The sequence below is a fragment of the Chelon labrosus genome, assembly GCF_963514085.1.
Source record: "Chelon labrosus genome assembly, chromosome: 6".
In the NCBI taxonomy this organism is placed as follows: domain Eukaryota; kingdom Metazoa; phylum Chordata; class Actinopteri; order Mugiliformes; family Mugilidae; genus Chelon; species Chelon labrosus.
The window spans coordinates 13,876,508-13,898,879 of NC_140342.1; the positions used below are offsets into that span (position 1 = coordinate 13,876,508).

The 22,372-nt window shown below is 42.8% G+C and overlaps 1 protein-coding gene across 4 annotated transcripts; it reads right to left on the reverse strand.

Moving 5' to 3' along the window:
- Positions 1 to 834: 834 nt before the first annotated feature.
- kif1ab (kinesin family member 1Ab) lies at positions 835 to 19,713 on the reverse strand. 4 transcript variants are annotated; one of them, XM_084546379.1, is made up of 48 exons: positions 19,406 to 19,713; positions 16,788 to 16,861; positions 16,444 to 16,623; positions 16,269 to 16,337; positions 15,983 to 16,161; positions 15,785 to 15,896; positions 15,463 to 15,540; positions 15,222 to 15,287; positions 15,104 to 15,121; positions 14,923 to 15,001; positions 14,757 to 14,835; positions 14,366 to 14,508; positions 14,149 to 14,187; positions 12,907 to 13,037; positions 12,662 to 12,741; positions 11,380 to 11,455; positions 11,188 to 11,267; positions 10,994 to 11,100; positions 10,756 to 10,839; positions 10,331 to 10,511; positions 10,090 to 10,162; positions 9,887 to 9,977; positions 9,628 to 9,776; positions 8,879 to 9,057; positions 8,538 to 8,675; positions 8,314 to 8,432; positions 8,145 to 8,230; positions 7,914 to 8,049; positions 7,520 to 7,703; positions 7,288 to 7,378; positions 7,058 to 7,176; positions 6,880 to 6,935; positions 6,339 to 6,447; positions 6,164 to 6,230; positions 5,985 to 6,069; positions 5,802 to 5,907; positions 5,522 to 5,545; positions 5,266 to 5,380; positions 4,905 to 5,038; positions 4,755 to 4,816; positions 4,523 to 4,668; positions 3,560 to 3,748; positions 3,365 to 3,436; positions 2,519 to 2,628; positions 2,179 to 2,298; positions 1,876 to 2,068; positions 1,661 to 1,779; positions 835 to 1,014 (listed from the first exon to the last, which is right to left on the reverse strand). In XM_084546379.1, exons 1-48 carry the CDS (start codon positions 19,509 to 19,511, stop codon positions 957 to 959), a joined length of 5,091 nt encoding a protein of 1,696 aa, XP_084402505.1. In that variant the 5' UTR covers positions 19,512 to 19,713; the 3' UTR covers positions 835 to 956. The 4 variants fall into 4 exon arrangements, with proteins under 4 accessions (XP_084402505.1, XP_084402503.1, XP_084402504.1 ...); XM_084546377.1 differs by having other exon boundaries at positions 12,907 to 13,106; XM_084546378.1 differs by lacking the exon at positions 14,149 to 14,187 and having other exon boundaries at positions 12,907 to 13,106.
- Between the last annotated feature and the right edge of the window lie 2,659 nt (positions 19,714 to 22,372).

Genomic DNA, 22,372 nt, shown 5'->3' on the forward strand with positions numbered 1-22,372 from the left:
CACATTGATTGCAACAATTAAAACAAGAAAACAACGCTTTGGTCAAAATAACAGAGAAAATGATAAAAGACATTAACTCATTAAAGTGCCATGCAACAAAACCGTCAGTGTTCCCTGTCACAAATAAATAACAGTGCAAAGGAAATGACAAGAGCAACAATACACAACGCTTTCCTTTATGGTTATGTCTGCAAGGGATTATGTAAAAAGAAACAGTGTTACTTTGCCTTAGAAGCCCATGTTTATAAAAAAAAAAAAAAAAAAAAGCACACACAAGAACAACAGCTTTTCCTTTAGTCCTAACAAATCCCTCCTCGTGCTACTTCAGTGTTAAAATGACGAGCCACAGCAGTTTATGTCTTTGCTATCTGCAGCAAAACAAACGCTCTATGCTGTAGAGCACCAAGCCAATCCAAACTGAGGTAATGTACAGTCTATGTCTGGTGGACGTACTATATGGAGCTTTCAACCCTGCACTTAAACCACTTCTACAAAGAGGAACATCCGCTTTCATGTTTTCATTTTCCTCTTCTCGTGATGCCGTTAATGGTTGATGGTTAATGCTTCATTTACAACTGTGATATGGGGCTGGCCTCTATCTTCCTACAGGGAACTGGTAAGCCTCACAGATTTCTACATGTACATGAAGACTAATCAGAACTAGTCCCAACGCCCCGCAGAGGTTTGGGTGGTTAGTTTTTTCTTATGAGTTATTCTAGGGGTCTGAAGGGAGCACACCATGCAGGGTTTGAAGAAAGTAAAAAGACGTTTTTTTTTTTTTGTTGGGTTTTGGAATAAATGATCAAGTGACTTTTTGGGAGTGGAGCGGTCGTCATATAGAATAAATGGTTCGATGTTTAAGTTTGTCTATGTTCATTAGAGCAGGATGCCGAGCTGAGCGTGCTCAGATTGCGCTGTTTTGTTTGTTCGTTGCTTCCGCCAGGCTGGTTCACATCTCACATCCTCTGAGCAGACGGGATCGACTGGACCGACTTTCTCCTGGAGAGCTTCGACCTGACGGGAAGCAACACAAAAGAAAAGAGCTATTATTGTATTTAGGAAAACAATTATTCACGTTTCAGTTTTTATTCATATAGCGTCAATAACAATACAGTACAATTCTGATTTAGCACTTTATCTTAACAGGTTCTATCTAATAGGGTCATGTGAGGTTCCTGAAAAAAATGTTATTGGGTTTATAGTGGGAGGATAAAAGCATCTGGTGGTTTCCAGAGGCCTGGCCAAGATCCATTCAGACATATTTATATGCTGCAAAATCTATTTCCCATATTTGATAAATTGAATGACTGTTTAATATACATTTTAGGGTATTCTGCAGATTTTTGATGCACCAACTAAAAGACTATCTAAGCCAAATTAAGTGTCACTAGACACTTGTTTTTCACAAAACTATTTCAGATTTGTTCAGGATAGGTTTGTGTTGGGTCTAACAGACTCTAGTCCTGTTAGTTAAGCAAGCTAAAAAAAAACACCACTGATTAATAGTTTTTAAGTTAGGAATTTAACGCTATTTCCTGGTAAGTAGTATTATATTGCCTTTGAATGATTCCTTTGTATCCATTTATCATTACATTTCAAGGAAGCTTTAGAAAATGATGTTTAAGGTGTATTTTCTCATTACTGTTTCCCCAACACCCACCTGATGGTGCCGGCTAACAGAGGGTTAAAAGCGTACAGCCAGTCATGCATCTCTTTGTCGTTGGTGGCCTGCAGCAGTATCCCGCGATGCTCGGTGCACACAGCGAATGTGTTGGGAGTCTGAAGAGATCAAACACAGCGGGGTTACTTAGGTTCATTCCAATTCACTTTGTTTATGTATTCAGCGGTCAGTGTTGAACCGATGCATGGTCGTACCCGCAGTAACGTCTGTTTGTCTTCGCTGTATTCCACCTTCGCAGACGACAGGTTGATGACGGCTCTCTCGACGCTGTCCCTCTCGCTGCGGTACAGGTAGACGTAGGGCCTGCGCACCACCACGTAACGCTTCACCCATCCGCTGGTGTGGGGCTCCAGGAAGTGCAGGTAGCCCTTCTTTGAGACGATGGGACTGCACGTGATGAAAGAAATACTTGTGTTAATAACCTGTCTAAAGAATTAAATGTTTTGATCTGGTAGATTGCACGGCATATTTTTATGGCAAACAACGAGGAATCTGACCTGACACGAATCTCCTGTATGTCGGGAACGAAGGTGCATCCTCTGAGAGCTTTCTTTCTGTCCACTGGACTGTAGGGGTCCAGGTCTGGTGTGGATGCACCTGAACTGGGATCAGTGTGTCTACACAACACAAACAACATCAACGTGACAAAAAGGAACACAATTTTTGGGAATTTAAGATCTAATACTGTTAGCACATGATTATGATTAATTCTAAATATTTTTATAAAAACATACTTCTCATACAGCCACGGCTACGCCAAGATCTTAGTAACTAAACCTGAGCAACAATCTGAGTTCAGCGAACGCTGTTAACGACTAAACGCATCTATTCACTCACCTAATATCATAATGTCCCTCGACCAGTGAGGGGCATGTAGAGGAGGGCGTGAGCGTGTTCAGCGTAGAAGAGGATGATTCTCTCATTAGCGACGCGGACATCTCCGAAAGCTAAAACACACCCACACACGCGCGCACACACAGATATAGGAATAACAAGGACACACACGACAGGAGGGACGAATACAGATACAGACAAAACATACCAGCAAACAATTAAGAACGTACGACATAGACATGCATTCAGAGAACAACTCAGTCAGACACTTTGTCATTTTCTAGCAATGTATTGTAGGACCACGGTTGTAATATGAAACCTCGATATGTCTAAGAGCCCCTCGCTGGTTAACAGGTTAAAGAGGACATGCAGGAGTGTTATTGGGTTAGTGCAGGTCTAGAAGGGTCTAAGTGGGGGACAGACAGGGAGGGGTGAGGTCTGGGAAAGTAGGAGGTGAAACTAAATAATTTTAAGGTTTAACCTATTGATACATGGGTTTTGGGATTAATCAACAGACCTGAGTTAATGATAGTATGAAAAACGAAATGATTGTCATGTTTGGCTTATTTCATCTATCAAGTTCCAATGAAGCAAGACATATTTGTGAATAATAGTCAACCCAGGTCTGCAGGAGGTTACTATGAACTTAGTCGGGATACAGATGAGTGAAGTATTAAAAAAAAGAGCAGAATCTCTACTGAATAAATGAAAGAATGATGAATTGATGCAGTAGCAGAGAGCGACCAGAGGGGAGGGGGTCGGGGCTTAAGTGTTCTGTGAAGGTACACGTTAAACATTAGGTTCAGAAGGATTAACGGGCCGGGTTAGAGGGCCTAAGCTGGGGCTCACCTTGCTCTCACTGGCACTGCTGCTCACCTGGCTGTACTCCCTGTTGAAGGTGTGCATCAGCAGACGCAGACACTGGGAAGAAGAAAGTGAGAAACAGCAGTGTTTTCTGTTAGATTCTGCTGAACGCAGTCGTGTCCCAACAGATGTAAATGAGAAAAAAATGACGTTCTGGAGGCCTCGTGGACCGGCAGTCACCTTAGCAGCCAGCTCCCTCTGCCTCTGGTTGGGGCTGTCGGGGGCGGGGCTGCTGCCAGGACTGTGGCTGAGGACGGGGCTCTTTGCGAAGTCGCTGATGTCGCTGTTCTTGTAGAGCGCGTCCTGTCCCGCCTGCAGAGTCGCCTCCAGCTTCTCCCTCAGCAGCAGGTAGTGCCTGGTCTTCTCCACCTTAAAAGATAGAATAGTTGTCATTTAAATTGGTCTTAAATCTTGTAAATAAGAAATTCTAATGATCATCTGGACTAATATTCAATCCTAGCATGTTTTTAAGAAAACAATATCTAAAAATGTATATGATATTATGTTTTGTATGTATGTTTCAACATGAAAAATATGCAGCAATACTGCAGCTGCTTTTGTTTTTCTCGGAGTGGTGTCATGTTTCTCCGCAGAAATAAGTCCAGAAATAAGTTAGGGCAGGCTGTACGTAGCCTCACAAGCAAATGCCATCCATTATCTGTAATCGCTTATCCTTTGGGGAGCTGTGGGGGGGCTGCAGCCTATGCCAGCTGTCAGTGCAAAGAAAGAAAGACAAACTTGCACACCTACGGCCAATTTAGAATCACCAGTTAACCTAACAAGCGTGTCTATGGGCTGCGGGAGGAAGCCAGGGCACCTGGAGAAAACCCACGCATGTGCAGGGTGAACCATGCAAACTCCACACAGAAAGGAGAGAAAGAAAAATGTCCACAAAGAACCACTGACTGCTGCCTGTTGGCCTGACAGTAAAAGTAAGAGAGCCAAAAAGATTCCTCCACCTCCCTATGTGAAGATCACCCCTCAGTTTGTATAAAAGATTTAAAAGGTGGCAGAGTTTAGAATAATGTTATGCTGCTGTGAGTCCCTCACAGTGAAATAAACTATAATCTGACTCTACAAGAAATATTTGGTCTTGTCATGGTTTTAGTTCTGTCATCGACCTCGTCAGTCTTGTAAACCGACCTCCTGCAGTAAGCTGAGCTTCTCCAGCTCCCACTGGTGGTCGAGGATGAGACTGTCACTGCGAGGCCTCCATCCAGCCAGGTTCTCCTCTCCTCTGACATACGCCACAGAGGTGTCCAGCACGCGCCTGCGACGGCGCTGCATGCCTGATAAAGGGGAATAATACGGACCATGAATTTAGCAAAACAAACAAAGATGGAAGATTTAGTTTTTAGTTTTAATTCTGCATCACCTGGACTTCCATTGTCAGCCACGTGGCAGAGAGTTACTTCATAGACCCCTGTGACGCGGTTACTAAGGGCAACATAAATTAAAAGTAAAAAATTAGATCAAACTATAAACTACATTTAAGATAACTGCGACTGAATCCATATATCTGTACCTCTCGGAGGGCCGGAGGCAGCCAGTGCTGAAGAGGTTTCTGATGGAGCGGGACGCCGGCAGCTTCGCGTCCCGAGAGTAAAACACCATGCAGAAATCTTTGGTGATGACCGTCGGCTGAGTGCAGTTCTCCATCTAGTAAAAGTGTACACAGCATTGATAATAACCCTGACCAGTGATTGGACGTTTGGTGAAAATCAGCAAACACCACATAAAGTGAAATCAGTGTCATTGATGCATTTAAAACATACTGTTTCAATTACACAATAATTGTGAACAGATTCCTTCTTGTACTTCCCAGTAGAAGCTGCTGGGAACTTTCGACACTGAGCGAATGCATCATTACATGTATTTTCTATTACCTCTAGATAAGCAGAGAGGGTGATGTAGATCTTCTCCCCGTACGGAGTGACCCTGTTCAGGAGCAGAGAGTTGTGCATGGAGCTGTCCCACGCCGCCTCGAATCGGTAGAAAGTCCTACGGCGAGAAAAACAAAATGTACCATCTATTTGCCTTTAAAGAAATGTCAGTCATCTCATGAAAAATCTGCCAGCAAAACGGACGTTTTTGTTATTAGAAATAATAATTGAAAGAATAAAAAAATGATTGTCAGTATACCTATGATCAACTCCCAAGGAGACGCTGCCATTAACAAAGAATAAAGAGACACAAGACATGAATTAGAAACTTTTAACCGCAGCTGTTAAAAGTTTGAACTCGGCAAATAAAACTGATCCATGCAAAATGAAAATTGCTTGAAAGGAACATTAGACTCTGGATTGTAAAAGACACGCTGAAGCGATGTTAAAAAATACTGCAAAGCATCTGATGTGAAATTAATTTTGAATTTTAAGACACTGAATAGAAATCAATCATTTTATTAGTCAAAAATTCCTACTTGTCATCATGTTTTGGCCAAAAGTATCCAGAGGACAGGATGTTGAGGGAAAGGATGTTGGGGTCTATGATGGTCTCATCAGCCTCTGGAGTGTTTCGAATACGACCTGAAGTCAAACAATTCACGATGAGATTGGTCCCTTCTTTTTATTTTTTATTAAAACCTAGCCAGTGTTTTACTCACCGATAACCAGCTCCTTCACCTCTTTCCACTCGATGTCATTTCCTGTTTCGTGAGCAATGGTGACGGTGATCCTCCTCTGAATGCCCTGCGGAGTCACAAGAAGACGTTAAGTGAATTTGACTGTGGAGTCTGAGAATTAAACGGACACACGATGGTCATTTGTAGAAACGTGTTCAAACCTGATGTAAGAGGAAGGTCCCGTGGCAGGGCATACCACCTCTGTGGTCAACGACAGCTGGGATGTAGCTGGAGGCAGAGAAATAATCCGTTCGTTACATCTTATGACAGAGTGCTGAGTGTTCAGTGCCTTATTTTTATGGTGTTAAAGGGGCGACAAAAACAGATTAGACTCACTCTCCGTTGGCTTCCAGCTCGCAGATCTCAAAGAACACCATGAGGTCGTATTTGGCGTGACAAGGTCCTGCGGTGGAGCGAGTCAGAGTGCTGAGCTTGGTGGCCGGCACTGGAAGAAAGAAGAGAGGAAAGATTAATTCACGGTCTAACAAACTTAGATTTACCATGGCCTGGATGACTGAGAACCTCCACAGAGCGAGTCAAAGGGAAATCAGTGAACTTAGACCAGGCTATAAACTGAAAATACTTGTCCTGGTCTTGTCATAGGAAGTAAAAACATCAATTATGGCTGTTACAAAATAGACCTTTTTATACACAACTCACATACACACGTGTGTATTTATTATTGGGTTAATGTTTCACTTTTTGCTGTTTGCATTTCTGATTAGATGCCTAACTGCATTTCATTATGTATGCACATGTACTATATGCAAACACAATAAAGTTGAATCTAATCTGATCTAATTAAATATATTAATATGATGACTACTAATAGGGTTAATACTTTACTTGAGGCTCATTTAATTCATTTATTACTAACCTGGTTTGGATAGCGGCATGACCCGAGGGAACTGCCTCCTGGAGGGCCTCAGTGGACTGAAAGAAACCCAACATGAAACCGTCAAAAAGAGAAACAGCTTTCCTTCCATCGGGAGACGTCAAATCATTAATTACTGACGAGCTGCTGGTGGAAAATGAAAATTACATTCCCGTCTGACCTGATTAAATCTTTGCAGAGCGGGGGAAAGGGCTGTTTCTGGTAGTGTCCGAACACCTCAAAGACGATGGGCTGAGTCTTGATGTACTCCGTGAAAGACTTGGTCACCTCCACTGTGATCTAACAGGAGAAATATGTTTGTTCAGCCTGTCAGTTACTAAGACCACATGTTAAATAACATTCAGATTTTTTATCTAAATGATAGTAGCTGTTGCAGTGTATGCCGCTTACATTTTGTACATGGTAGAATCCCAGTGGAGGTCCTCTGCCCGTGTTCTTCAGAGGCTCAGTGGAGAAAGCTTCGTCATGGCGATGAATGAAGCTAAAAATACGACATTTCATTACTTCCTGCACGTTACGCAAGTCAATTGAAATCAATCCAATCTGTATTCATTGCTCTTCTTAGACCGTCCCCAGAAGACAGAGAGACGGCAGAGTTCAGTGAAGAGACGCTTGAACTTACTTGAACTGGCAGAAGATGTCAGCGTACTCTGCCGAGATACTGGAAGCCTGTAAGACGGTGACTCTGAAGGTGAACGTGCTGCCGATCCTCAGGTGAGACAGGGCTTTCTCCGGAGACACGTCCAGAGGGAGATCCAAACCCAGACCTAAACTCTTCACTGGGCTGCGAGGAAGCTCCTGTAGGGCTGCATGTCACAGAGGAAGCGATATAAACTAATTTATTGTAGTATTATATTTAGTGCAGACAAAAGTTCCAACTAACAGACAAATTACATGTCTGACTACGTATTTTGTTATAGAGTCATCCAAAGGTTTAACTATCATCTATACAAGGTTTAAAATTTCCCACACAGGCCTGATCTGTAACCCAGAATATTAAGCAGCCCTCCAGTCACCTTCACACGTGTTGTTGTTAACTTCATCTGCAGAGATTCCTATCTCAGCGTTTTGTCCTTCTCCCTCCACAATGCGCAGCTCTTCCTGGGAGGTGCTGGACTGCGACAGACCGCCAGGACACGACTCAGTCTGGAACTAAAACAAGACATACACTGTTAACATGCCAAAGTAGAAAATGTACATTCAATTCCACCCTTGTAAACTATGATGAATTTAGAGGTTCACTATACCTTCTCAAACTGTTTGTCTTCGAAGGAGATCTTGGCGGTTCCTGACTGCCTAACACCAGAGCCGTAGTCAGGAGCCTCCTCATCAGCTGAATAGAGATAAAACAGAAGAAACAATTATTTATTTGAAAGAACTGCCATAATGTTCAGCAGGATCTGTCTGCTTTAGTACCTGAGATGGCCTGCACAGCGACTCTGAGGAAGCCTTTCACCTCTCCTTTCTCGCTGACAATGGCCACGCGATGCACCAGGGGCACCGGGTACAGCAGGTTACTCAGGTACACAAAAGCTCTGAAGGGAAGAGTGAGGAAAGTTTTTTTGGTTTCAACAAGCCTTAACCAGGGAACAACAAAAAAAAAAAAGAAAGGTGAGTTTAAATCTGTTTAATGTGCTGACCTGCCAACCAGACGGAACCAGGGGAAGCGGTCGTAGAAGGGGTCGCCTCCTGTCAGGGCGTGGTCGCAGTCCTCCACGGCGCTGCTGGGCAGCTCGGCAGCACGGTCATACATCTCTCTCATTAGGTCCAGCCTCTGCCTGCAGGGGGCAGCATAAACAAGAGAAGATAATGCAGGAGGGGTCGGAGCTAAAATGAGACACTTCACTGTACTTTATGTAAAACCCCCGAGATTAGAAGGACCAACAAGAAATTTTTTTAGGGAACAAAATATATTTTAGCTATTTTGCATTCTTTTAAGTGGATGAATACATTTAATAATGACTTTCATCAATGTTAGTACCTGAGTTTTTCCAGGGTCCAATAATGTGTGGCTCCATTCTTTTGATCTTGTACTTCGACGGCAACGATCGTTTGAGGGAAAGGTCTTCTCTCTCTCTCTTTAGCCACACTGGGGGGCAGCAGGTCGCCGGGTAGCGGAGAGTAGAGAGTGTCCGTCAGCAGGACGAACTGGAACTGCACCTGCAAGGATGACACACGAATTAAAAACACGTGTTTATTTCTTTATATTTTCCTGCATCATGTCTGCGGTATGAAATTTAGCCTTTTTTAAAATATCATTCTAACGGCAGCCAGTGTAACTGGTCATTAAGCATTCAAAGACAGATTCACACAGATTAAAATCTGATATAAAACATCACAGGGATTCATAGCTGCAGTATTTAGCATAAAAATAATAGGCTGAACTTATTATTATTAGATAATACTGTATCATTCATGTTAGGGGGGTGTTTGAAATTAAAAACTGGGCGAGGCATAGATGACTCACTGTGATGTCCAGACAAGGACTCACGCTGAATGAATTCAAAACGGTCAACGACCACTAGCAGACACTTCACACCCTTCATGTGCAAGTGTCACATTAAAATTATGCTAAATTTATTTTAAAAAGGTATCTAGCTTGTCAAGCGCAGGAGGAATATTATTAGTGCCAGATTGAATCTAGACTCTTACATAATATTACAATAAATTTATAGATTTATATTACATTATTTTTAAGATTCACTTTTACTTGCTGTAATAATATCTAACCTTCTTCTTCAGCTCCACACTAATAGCATTGGCCTCTTTGAGGAAGATGGCGTTGCCCCACAGCAGATCTCTGAGGGAGGTGAACTGATAGAAACGCCACTTCCTGAAAGCCCACAGCGCCAGCTCTGTCTCACGGTTCGTCCACGGCACTGGAGGGAAAGAAAAGTTGAGATGTGAGCAAATATTCACCAAATACAAGCCTGACACAGAAATCATTGATTAATCAATAATCCGTAACAGTGAACAGCGACAGTATCACCTTCCTCTTCAGGCTCCTCCTCTTCCTCTGGTGACTCCAGGTACCGAGAGTCCACCTGTCTTTGAAGGGCCTCCAGTTTGCTCTCGTAGTCCTGGCAGAAAGATCACGAGCAGAATGGGTTTGAGTATGAATCATCATCAGGCGCCTTTGACAACACAACACGACACCTTAATGTTGATAACAGGAACCGAGCATGTACTCACCAGCCTCTGTTGTTCTAGCAGGTTACTGGCTTCTTCTCTTTCTCTGCGGTATTGATCCTCAAGCTCCTGAAGCCTGGAACATTTGATTTCAGTCAATACCAGATAAAAATACAAATACTAGCAACAGTAATTCAAACAGTTATTACGAAATAAATCTCCAAAAACAAGAGCCAAAGCACTACATATGTTAAAACTTAACATATGTAATCATCAGAATCATCATCATTATAATAATTAGTACCTCTGCTCCATCTCCTGCTTCATGTCGATGCCTTGTTTCTCCAGCAGCTCTCTCTGAGCGAAGGCCCAGTCGACGGGCTCCACCGGAGTCTCGGCACATGGCGTCCTCTCTCGCTCCAGACGAGCCTGCTCCGGGTCGTTGAAGCGGAACACGTGGCTCTTGCCCATGATAATGCGGTTTCCTTTAAAGATCGAATGTTTTAATCGGTCACGACGTTATGCTGTCTTGTGATTTATAGAAAGCGCATATTTTAATTAGTAATTACACAATTGCAAAGTCTAAACTGTTCCTCACCAGAAACTGTGGTTTACCAAGTTGAAATGCTTTAGTGGCTATTTTAGTTGCTGACTCTTCTCCGTTTACTCTTCTACATATTGTTTATTGTACACCATTTTAAAGAAATTACAGTGGAAATCAAAACTTACCAGACCGCAGAACAATGGGAGAGGTCACTCTTTTGCCATTGACGTAAGTCTCCGCTCCCTCGCACGGCTCAAGGATGACACATCCTGTTCCAGAAAAAAAGGCTTCATTGAATCACATTTGAACAAAGTACTTAAAAATATAAAAAGTTGGCAGGCTTTGTTCTTAGTATTTATTTACACCCTAGAACATTTATTTATAACGCTGTAATTTAATCTACAGAGAAAGCGCAACCGTTACCTTCTCCCTGAGGGCTGGTGGTGCTGCTGAAGGTGCAGTGCTCGTCTCTGATAAAGTGGCCGCTGAGAACAATGTCCTGACGAGTCTTTGCATTTTCACGGCCAACCCTGAGTCAGGATAAAGCAAACAGAATTATACCAACTCCTAAAGACGGCAGACTATCTGGATTAAATCAAAAAAAAAAAAAATTATACTTGGTGATGCCGTCTTTGATGTAATACAGCAGACACTCAGACATCAGCGGATCCTCGTTGAGGTTCACCAGATGGGGGGTCTAAAGGGAAAATGTCAAATAGTTTTAATGTTTGTGTGAGGTTGGACAGATAAATGTATGTTGTTGTTTTTTTATGGCGTGTTTTAAATTTGTTTACAACTGGGACAAGTACCTTTTTGGGCGAGAAGACACCAACAGTGCCTCCATCTTCTCTCATGGCAACACCCATCTCAGCGAGCAGGGCCTCTCTACAGAAAGTCATAATGAATGAATCGAATTTAGAAACCAAAATAGGATTATAGTTGTAATAAAAGGTATGAATGTTGGATGATAAGTGATGACAAATGTTTTCGCCTCTTAACTCCCACTGTTTGTTTCATAAGATCACTGTATGTGAATCACTGGGGTGACTATGAAAAGTTACAATAATATAAATAATAAATGACTAATCATCTAATATGTATGAGTAAAAATGTGTAATTTTCAGTATGTACTGAGCATACTATATGTCAAATGAAAGCCTCTATAGTGCACAAAGCTAAATGGTAACTTCACTGTGCTAACATGCTAACATGCTAGTAGCAGGTACATTGGTTACCGTGATCAACATCTTTATCATAATGACATGGTAACGTTTGCTTATTCGAACTAATTTGAGACTTGAGGCTCATGGGCTTGTTATAGATTTTTACAGGTATAAATAAATAAGTATATTGATCTGATCGTGAAACAGTTCCTCCAGCAGTAGAAAACTACGTGTGAAAACTAGTTTCATTACAACACATTTAAGATTTCTCTAAAACAAATAAATATCAACCTCATGGTGGCAGTGAAAGGATCACTAAGTTATCAGGACGCATCCCACAGGGGCCATTAAACCGGTTTTCATGAAAATCCGTCCATTTGTTGTATTTCAATCTGAACCAAATGACCTGTGTTTTAATATGTACAGCAGTCTGATTGGAGCATGTCAAAAAATATAGTAGGCTATATTCCTGCTCTCAGGATTATCTTAATTATGAAACATGAGAAAAAAACACAATCAGTGAATAAAATGAATAAATGTTAACTTTACTTTGAATATTAAGAGAGTATGATCATATATCATAGACTGTATAAAGATAAGACGGCTGAACTGCTCCTCAAAAGCGAAGCTAAAGCAAGTAGAGCTCCCCCTGGTGGCTGACTGCAGTATAGGTCATAAGCTCCACCTCCTCCATGTTTAGTGTGAACTAAAACACTAAAACACACATCAAATAATTTTTTTTCAAGGATGGTGTCTGTCATTTTAGGTAGTTGACTGTAAAGTGATCCAAAACTGCAAGATGGCGCCGCCCGTATCCCCGGGAAAATTGCGGCAGTTTGTCCATATTTATACAGTCTAGGGCATATATGATCAGGAATGAGACTTGAGGACAATTCTTATATCTGAAGCGTGTATAAATTGGACAAACCTCTCCATACGGATGGCCTCAGTGCGGCGCAGCTTCTCTTCCCAAGTCTCATTGAGCTCTGCGATGATTTTCTCAGTTTCCTGTTGGTGAATTTATAACGAATGTGTAAGAACAACTCATACTTTAATGGCAATAGTAACATTGCTCAGCATCTTATGTCAAGATCCAAACACACTTTGGTACTTTCATGTCTGCTCTTTTTTTTTTTTTTTTTTGCATACATCTAATCTTTGCATCCTCCCTACCTTGAGCCTTTCAATCGCCTCTTCGCTGGCCGGGCTGAAAATGCGATCGTGGATGTTGCTGATGGAAGCGGCGCGACTGGACAGGGCGGACATCGAGGGGGAGGGGCTCATTCCCGTCATGGCGTTGGTCACTGTGGAGAGATCACCCCTTTGATTGACAGCCTGGCGATTATTCACAAAGTTCTTGTAATCGCACAGGTCTGCCAGAGAGAGAGGCGTTGCGTGGAAGAGAGCGGACGGAAGAACGGACGGTGGGAGCAGACGCGAGGTATTTGAGGAAACACATCGGGGGTTGAGAGGAACACGCAGGGATTAAAAAAAGGACAAAATAGGGGAACGACAAGGAGGAGTACAACAAAAAAAAAAAGAAGAGAAAGCTCAAATAATGGATCAAACAAGCAGAGGTCTTACTAAAGCCAAGACAGATAAAAAGAAAAGAGCAACTGATGAAGCACAAAATGTCAGAGAGAGTGAAAGTTTTTTTTTTATATATATCTGACACTGAACTACACATAAACACACTCGACAAGCTGCTGCAAGCATGGTTATGAGAAAGTACAAACATGTACAAAATAAACGGTGTGTTTTTTTTTTTGTGTGAAGCATGTACTAATATCTTGAAAGTGTTCAGCACAGCATCTGGTTGCGCAGATCCTGGCAGTGCAGGCCTCTGAGCACCTGACTCATAGCTTCAGCTACGGGAGCTCCACACACAGAGAACCAGGATGCAAAGAAGGCAATCTAAAATGGCGTCCTCCCAGTCAGTCCTTTCTTTCGTGTTATGATCTTGTTTAAAAAAAAAAACAGAAACACTGCACGAAAGGTTTTATGCGAAATTTGGGTCTGGCAGTTTCTGCTATTGTTTTGTCTGGAATTTGTAAAAGAGAACAGAAACAAAGAGCGAAATCTTTTCAGCCCATTTAAAAGATTTAACGATTTTCAAAACCAAACTACCAAGGAAATCTGAATGAATGGAAAGAAAAAAGGAGGCCATTTTGGAGAATTTGTTTTCGGAAAAGAAAACGATTACAGCAACATGATTTTAACCTTATTGATTATTTTTGTGTTCGGCCAAACATGCTTTACGTAATTTTATCACATTAACACACAATCTAGTCTCTTGGGATTATTAATTTGGTCTCTGGTGTGGTGAAGGAGGAAGGCTGGCTCAGGATTGTTTTTTTTTTTTTTGTTTTTTCTAAGTTGCAAAGCGCAGGCTTGCTAGAATTACAGTATACACACATTTCAAACCAACGATGGCAGGACCAGTGCAGCGATACGCTGATAGAGGACAGAGGAGAGAAGAGACTGTGAGCGACACCCACATTCCAAGTTAAGCCTCTGTCTGAGAATAAACCTGCACAAAAGCTCTGAACGCAGGTTTTTCCGTGCTTGTGTGTGTGCCTTTAAATGTACATTTTCCATGAGTAAGAATCGCGTTTCTTCACGTAAGACTCACTCTCTATGATGTCTCCCAGGCCCTGCGCATACAGAAGGTCCTTGAGACGAGCCACCTCCTCTTTCAGCTCACGCACCAGGCGGTTGTTGGGGTCCTCGTTGATCACTGCGTTGCAGCGGATCTGTTTGGCCCGATCAGCATACCTGCAGGGACAGAGGTCCTCAATGTCAAGGTGTGTTATCCCTCAGCCTTTTCATTCAGCTAATGAAAATACATGAAATGAAAAACTACAAAAGCTACGTAAATCCTTCTTCAGAAATATTGAAAAGTATGAAAATCTGAGCAGCACATCCATTCAGCTGGTTGAACCTGAAGTGTGACATTGAGTAATCTGACATTATCTTTTAAATGCCAGCGAACGAAAATAACAATTTCATGACATTTTCCTCACCGTAGCGTGCTGAGGGTTTCATCATAGTTGATATCTGCAGGGCTGAGGGCAGCCACCATGGCTGTGCGAGAGTTTCCTCCTGAAAAGACAGACAAACGACGCATTAAGTGCACAGAAAATGCTTTAAACGTGGCAAGAACTGAGGTTTTGTGTTGCGTTTGTATACCTAAGTTCTCCCTCAGAAGCCAAGTCAGAACTGAATCTCTGTAGGGAATGAAACTCTCCACCTTCTTCTTTTTCTTGTTCTGAACACAAATAGAAACACACGATTTATTCTCACGTCACGCAAAACACTAATTAGAGCCTGTTATTGCTGCAAATTGTTACATTTATTAGGTAACACTCACCTTGTTTGGTGCTGAGTCCTGTGAGGTGAAAGAAAAAGTCCAACAATTAATATTTGGAGAAAACAAAAAAAAATACTTTTTCAGCTGTATATTTTTTTTTTTTTAGCAGAAATCCTACCACTTCAGCCAGAGCAGAGATAACTTTCCCCAGTGTGGTCAGAGATTTGTTGATGTTTGCTCCTTCCTGCAAACACACAAAAAAAATACATTTAACGTCATTTAGTGTATTTGTCAGTTTACTCACGTTTTACATTTGAAGCATTACTTCCAAACATTCACAATTAAATTGACAATTCACAATGCCATAAAACTCACCAACACAAATAAATAAAAACAATGACACAGCAGACAGCTCTCACCTTCAGTCTGGTCCCTTTAGCTCCGGTGGAGTCGGCTCTCTCGCTGCCAGCCAAGTCCACCAGACTGATCTTACTGACCTACAAAGGACACACAACATACTTTCAAAATAAAACACATCCAACATAATTAACCTGAAACTGAGCTAGAGTAACCGGCAGTAAGGCAGTTATTGCGGTTATCAATCCATACAGACGCGGCCTCCTCTCAGGTGATAAAATTATTTCTGCCTTGAGGCATCTCTCCTTATTGATTTATTTGTCCAACGACGCATGAAATAATCATTTCTTTTCGTGAGGCGTGACAGTGAGCTGGTCTTCGAACCTTTTCCGATGTGTTTTCCGAATCCATGTCGTGTTTCTTCTGCGTGAAGATGATGTTGAAGACGGCGTGGGAGCGGCTGCTGGTCTCGTTCATGTTGGTGGCCGCCACGGTCCTGAAAGAGCAACAGTGCGCACTCTCACATTTCTACCCATGCTCCGATTATCACGTTCATCGTCGCCGGTCGACTCGCTACGTTACCTGGCCTTGTTTCCAGAGTCCATCAGGTCCTGGATGTCGTTGTAGGAGGTGACGGCCAGCTTGGACAGATCTTCGACGTAGGGTCCCATCAGAGGGTGCTCTCTGACGCGCAGGTTTCCTTTGTTTTTGGGGTTGAGCAGGTCGCGCACACGTTCACAGTAGATCTCCATGTAACTCACCTGTCATAAAAAGTGTTTTGTGTTATTAATCAGTTATCAGATGTGCTCCTGGTGCAATAAAAGAAAGAATGACTGAGCTTCTGAACCTCTGAGAGAGATTCACTCACCTCCACAGAGTAAGACATGCTGTTGTCATTATTGCTGTCGTTGATCTTGGTGAAGAGGTCCTCGCACATCTGGAGAACAAGGAAGTGAACGTCATTTTGTGGCGTCAACAAATACATTTGCTTTTCCGAGTGGCAACATTTACAAGAAGTCGGTCAGAGCCGTATTCTGTTTTACCAGAGGTATGATTCCCTGCTGGTCTTGTTCCTGTCGGCCCATCATGGTGTAGCTTTTGCCTGCTCCTGTCTGGCCGTACGCGAATATACACACGTTGTAGCCTTCAAAGGCATGAAGCAGCATCTCCTCTCCGATGTCCCTGTACACCTGCATCTGGGACGCATAGTTGATGTCCTCGGGCTGCGGGCACGGTGAGAGCAGAGCAGAAATAGAGATTAGAGGGACGGCGTGAATACTCACTATGCAATCAGACAAGAAGTGAGATAAATTAGTCACTGGTAATTTCCTTATGTGACCGGTACTGATGTATTGTGTACGTATTTGATGAAAGCTGCAAAACTCACCGTGGTGTGTGACCAGTACGAAAAGTCAAAGTTGAAGCTCTTGTTTTCTTTCGGCTGTTTAGGGTTCAAGATGGCTGGAAAGACCAAAACAGATCAGTTAGAAGTCTCAAAAGCTGCATATTATTTTATAACAGCCTTTAGTTTTAGATTTTATAAATCTACTGTACACCTTTTAATACAAAACATTTATTTGTCAGTCTTCTTGACCTTGTTTATTCTTATCTTTGAATAGTTTGCTCTAAAATCCTTATTTACTCCTTCTTTATCAATCAAGTTGAGTCTTTTCTTGTCATTTATGTGCCTATATCATTGATAATTGTAACCGATAATCCAGTCGTACATTGTTCTGCCTCAAAACTCTGCGTGGGAGCTTATTCTATTTCTGTAATTGCCACTATTACCGTGATAAAAAAGCTAATTTAAGGCCATAAACCAGAAGCACTCAACTTTGAAATGATACATATATATTGAAATAATTAACAGTTCTGATCAATAACAGCTTTAATAGTGTCTTTTTAAAGAGGAAATGCATGTGGCTTATGTAGACAGTGGAACAAAGACTGAGCTGCTCTTTTCCCTGCACACTGAGTCCTCTGTTTCATCGCCTGTGGACAAGTTTAATATAGCGGCAGCAGCGTCCTCGTGAAACGTGCACTCAGCCTGAAACAACGCAGCCCGAAAAGAAAACACAAGAGGAGACAGAGCTGTAAGCACTCACATTTAAAATGAGTTCAAATAATGAAAGTGTTCTGGGTTTAATGAGCTCACTAAAAAAACACCGACAGGCACAACAAGGCCGACATGCCTCCCTATTTCTCCTTCCAACACACATACACTTGAATCAGCTGACACCTAGTCTGGACTCGAGCAGAACAACGAGGCCTTTCTGGTCCCTGCAGCCCGTGTGATGAGAGAAGAGAGCTGCGGCGGTCGCTGCATCCTACACACACTGACAGGCTTCAGGCCTGACTGAAGCTTTTGTTTCCTTCTCGAGCTGCCAAGACGCTGCATGCCTCCCTGCCTACTATTATGCTGCCGGGGGGCAAAGCTGCCCACAAGACAAATAACTGGCAGATAATGCTAAACTTGTCTCGATGTAGCTGACAGAAATACGATCACAACAGCAGCAGAGATATCATAACATTTATGGTTTTAAAGACAAGAGTCATAACCTTCACTGTGTCAAACTGTCTTAATTATTCATTAGAACATGCTGGGGTTGAGCTTGGCGGAAACAAAAATCACCTGGCTGAACATGTTTTGACAATACGTTCAATCAATAATCCTGTTTATGATCTATTTACTGGATGTTTAAAAATGTACAAGATATCCTTATCCCAGTGACCTACTTACAAACAGCATGGACAAAATCACACCAGTGGTTAGTTACCTTTTGTGCATGTGTGCAGTTATCAATTTTTGAGATATAATGTCCTTCCTATCATTCATCCCTGAATGTGAGTGCATAAACACCAATCATCAACAACATTAAAACCACTGACAGGAGAAGTAAATATCATTGACCATCTTGTGACAATTCAATGTTCTGGGAAACTTTTGGACCTGGCATTCATGTGGATGCCACTTAGACATGTACCACCCACCAGACCCACCCCATAGTAATGACATTCCTTGATGGCAGCAGCCATCCCCAGCAGGATGCAGCCCGACACAGACACACACACAGAAACAGTTCAGGAAGAAAATAGGAAAAACAGCACATGGTGTTGACCTGGCGTCCAAATTCACTAGATCCCAAACTGATCAAGTATCTCTAGGATGCACTGGGACAAGTCTGATCCACAGACGCCCCTCCCCTCAACCCATAGCACCCAAAGGCCCCCACTAACAAGATTCTGTTGCCAGACACCGCAGGACACCCTCAGACGACGGCCCATGTCCATTCTCTGATGAGTCACAACTGTTTTGGAGGCACAAGGGAGACCTGCACAATATTAGGAAGGTGGTCATAATGTTATGGTTGACCACTGTATATCTCAGCTGTATGTACGTTTATGTTGTGCAATTTCTTTTCAACCCTTTATGTGTGGACTAAAACATTTAAAAATATTCTGCTACAAACAATGGTATGTGTCTCATATATTTTGTCCATAAAGATTCCAATTACTTAATTTAAGTTTCTTAACAGGAGAACTACTTTTGGAAGAATTCAAGTATAACCTACAAGTACACAAACTTTAAGTCCCGAATAGAAGATGTCTCCTGCTTCACTGACTCCATTCTTAGTGTAAGTGCACTGGAGGTTTAACACTGGTTGTACATTTGACAATGATTGGCTCGCTGGTAATGTGATGAAACGTCCACACCGTACACGGTGAGCACAAAGAGACTTTCTTGCCTTTAGAAAATGATATTAAATGTCTGCACACAATTCATTCTGCACTGTGAAGCTCTAAGAAACGTAACAGCAGATGAAAACAATTGTTACTGAATGATAGCTTTGTCTGTATTAGGAGAAATATAAAAATATATCAATAAAAAGGTTGAGTTCCTTCCAACTGAAGGGCATTTTTTTGCTTTCATTACAGTCAAAGTGATGTAGAGAGGTCGACATATGACGCCACGCAATTACAATTAAGTCAACAAGTCATACTCACTCGTGGTGTTCCCTGACATCTGAATGATGCACTTGCTCTCCTTCCCGATCTCCCTGGAGTTGAAGGGCCGGACCCTCACCGCCACCTTCACCGAAGCCCCCGCCATGTTTTTGGTGGGTGTGAGTGAAAGAGCTAGAGATCCGTGTGGCTACAGACACGCACACCTGAAACCTGCACAGGTGGACGATGAATGAGGGCGTTGTTCAGACACAGACCAGCTTTATCTTACAACAAAGACGAATGCCTTATTATTCAGAATAATCTACAGCTTGACTTTTTTCTTTTATTAAATACTAAACATAGAGCCTTGTTGGTCGTACACAGCTAAGACTAATAGATGACACATTCCCCCATGTTTAGGTCGTGAATCAGAGTCAGCTCGTCTTCAGGATGAAACACACAGCTCTAAAAACACACTGACTTAATGACTGGGCCATTATTTGGCAGAATGATCCTCAGCATCCCCGCTATTCTACAGTAAAATGGCTGCTTATTCTTCGGGCAGCCTCCCCATCATGGCTCAGGGCCTTGTGATGAAACTGGATGGTCTCACTGCTTCATTCAAAATAAGAAAATAATCCACATTCCTGTCATCAAATACGAGGCGTTTATTCGCTGCCTCTTTACAAGGATATTCTCTGACTAACGTTGTTTTTATTTAAAATCCACAAGGATGGCTTTTAGGAGTTTTCTTCTATTCGTGAACAGATAAATTAGAGTTATTTTTAAAGGTGCATTTGCGTCAAGTCGGTGTGGCGCACATCCATCGGCTTCTCAATCGATGAAAAACACAAATCCTGCGTAACGTCATTATAACACGCCGTCACACATGATAAACATGAGCTTGGCGCGACTTCTTTTTTTCAAATTTGAGAAGATATTTGCGGTGAAGACCGGGGATATTTCCAAGTATTGTGTCAATACTGTCTCCTCCATCTTGCTTTGCCTGCCGCACCTCAAAGACAGGCCGCGTAAACATAGAGCCTCCAAATCATCATCCACCACTGCGTCAGAAAGGAGGTCAGCACACATTATTACAGCTCAGATGACATCTGCACCTTCTACAAGCCCGTGTGTTTATCTAACTGATTCAAAAGGCTTATGATAGGCTATTTTTTTTTTTAAATGTAGATTTTAGCATTTTAGAGACAACTGTTGACCCAAACACCCTGACGCAGCGTCTCTCGTCTCTCTTTACAAAGGCCTCGACATCACCAACACACGCACACATACTGTCCTCCCAAGGCGTGACACTCATATGTGCCGATGCTATGCCGTGAAAAACATGCCAGCGGAGCCGCGTCTTACCTCAGCAACTCAGACTCGACCACCGCAGAGGGTGAATCCCCTGCCCATTCAAAACAACGGCAGGATCCTCCGGTGCCTCCTTCTTGAATCTCTTTGACAGCCTGCACTTTGGGTTTTCTCTCTGTCTTTGGTTAGCCTACAGCATCATTTCCCTTCGCGCATCCATACATGGAGTATCCGCCGAGGAAAGAGAGAGAGAGAGAGAGAGAGAGAGAGAGAGAGAGAGAGAGAGAGAGAGAGACTCTGCCTCAGCTTCAGCTTCAGCAGCAGCAGCGCTCGGTGGGCTGAGTGCTGAACACAGCGGTGCGTCAGTCGGAGAAAAGAGTGGGAGACAGAGAGGGGGAGGGAGGAGCGAGGGCCAGACGGATAAACAGGAGGATGGGTGCGGGATGCTCCAGAGGCCCCGCCGTCAATCTGTCCCTCAGTCAGTCAGTGGGTCTGAAAGTGGGGAAAATGGCGGCGCAGCTGTGGCAGGGATGCTGGGAGGCGGTGATGACATCAGCATCAGCATCATCAGCGGCAGGCAGAGCGATGCAGCACCGGAGGAGGAGGAGGAGGAGGAGGGGGAGGAGAGGACAGGGTGGACCGTAACATACATCAGACACCCAAACAGGGATGCAAATATGAGACTGATGAGACTGGAGGTGTAGATAGACAGCCAGGCTCTAATGGTGCAGTTCTCTGACCAGAAACTTGCAGACTCTGATCTGCAGAAGAATTTCTTTTAATTTTTTGTCCTTTTTTTTTTTTGTCCAGTTACTGTGCTCCATGCATATTTCTAGATGCACTTGAAAGTGGCACAAATTGCTCATGACACTGGATGGCTCTCTCTCAGCACTCCTCCAGCTAAAGGGCATCAGAGGCAGCTGCAGTGATTCTGTAATGGTCAAATAATACAAACATGAAGCAACTTTCTGAAAACCAGCCTGACAGTAGCTCCATATCATGATTAGCCAGCCACATGAAAGTGAGCTGGGGTTTTCTCTCTCGTGCTCTCTTCCTTCATTCTTCACACACCGTCATGGTTCAGAGTTGCAACACTGTGAGCGACACAAAGACGATAGCCAACCATAATCTAGGACCTCTTATCCTGTAGAAGGTTACAGGGGACGGAGACTATCCAACCTTGCATTAGGCAAGAGGTGGGGGTACACTCTGGGCAGGTCACCAGTTCATCACAGGGAACACACACACCATGCACACCTACAGCTAATTTATCATGCAGGTATTCGGACTTCAGTAGGAAGCCATAGCACGTGGAGAACATGTAAACTTCAAACAGATTTGAAGTCAGTCACTGTGTTTTTGGAGTAGAGTGCTTTAAAACAACAAATGAATTGTAAAATGTGGACACATTGAACTTTTTTTTTTTCTCATTTAGTCCTATGTTTACTGTGTAAAACATTATTTACCATAAGCCAGCTGTGACAGCTCTGTATAGACTCTGTTAATGTACTGTAAAGAAAATTATAAAACAAATCATCCTAACCCAACATTTTCATCCAAATACCCATGTCTAAAGCATCTAGCGACAGACAAACCAAATACCACTAGCACTATTATTGACAGACAGACAGTTTCATTGCTCTCTCTCTCTCTGTACCTCTTTTTCTATCGCTCCCCAGCTCCTCCTCCTCCTCCTGCTCTGCTCTGTTTGGG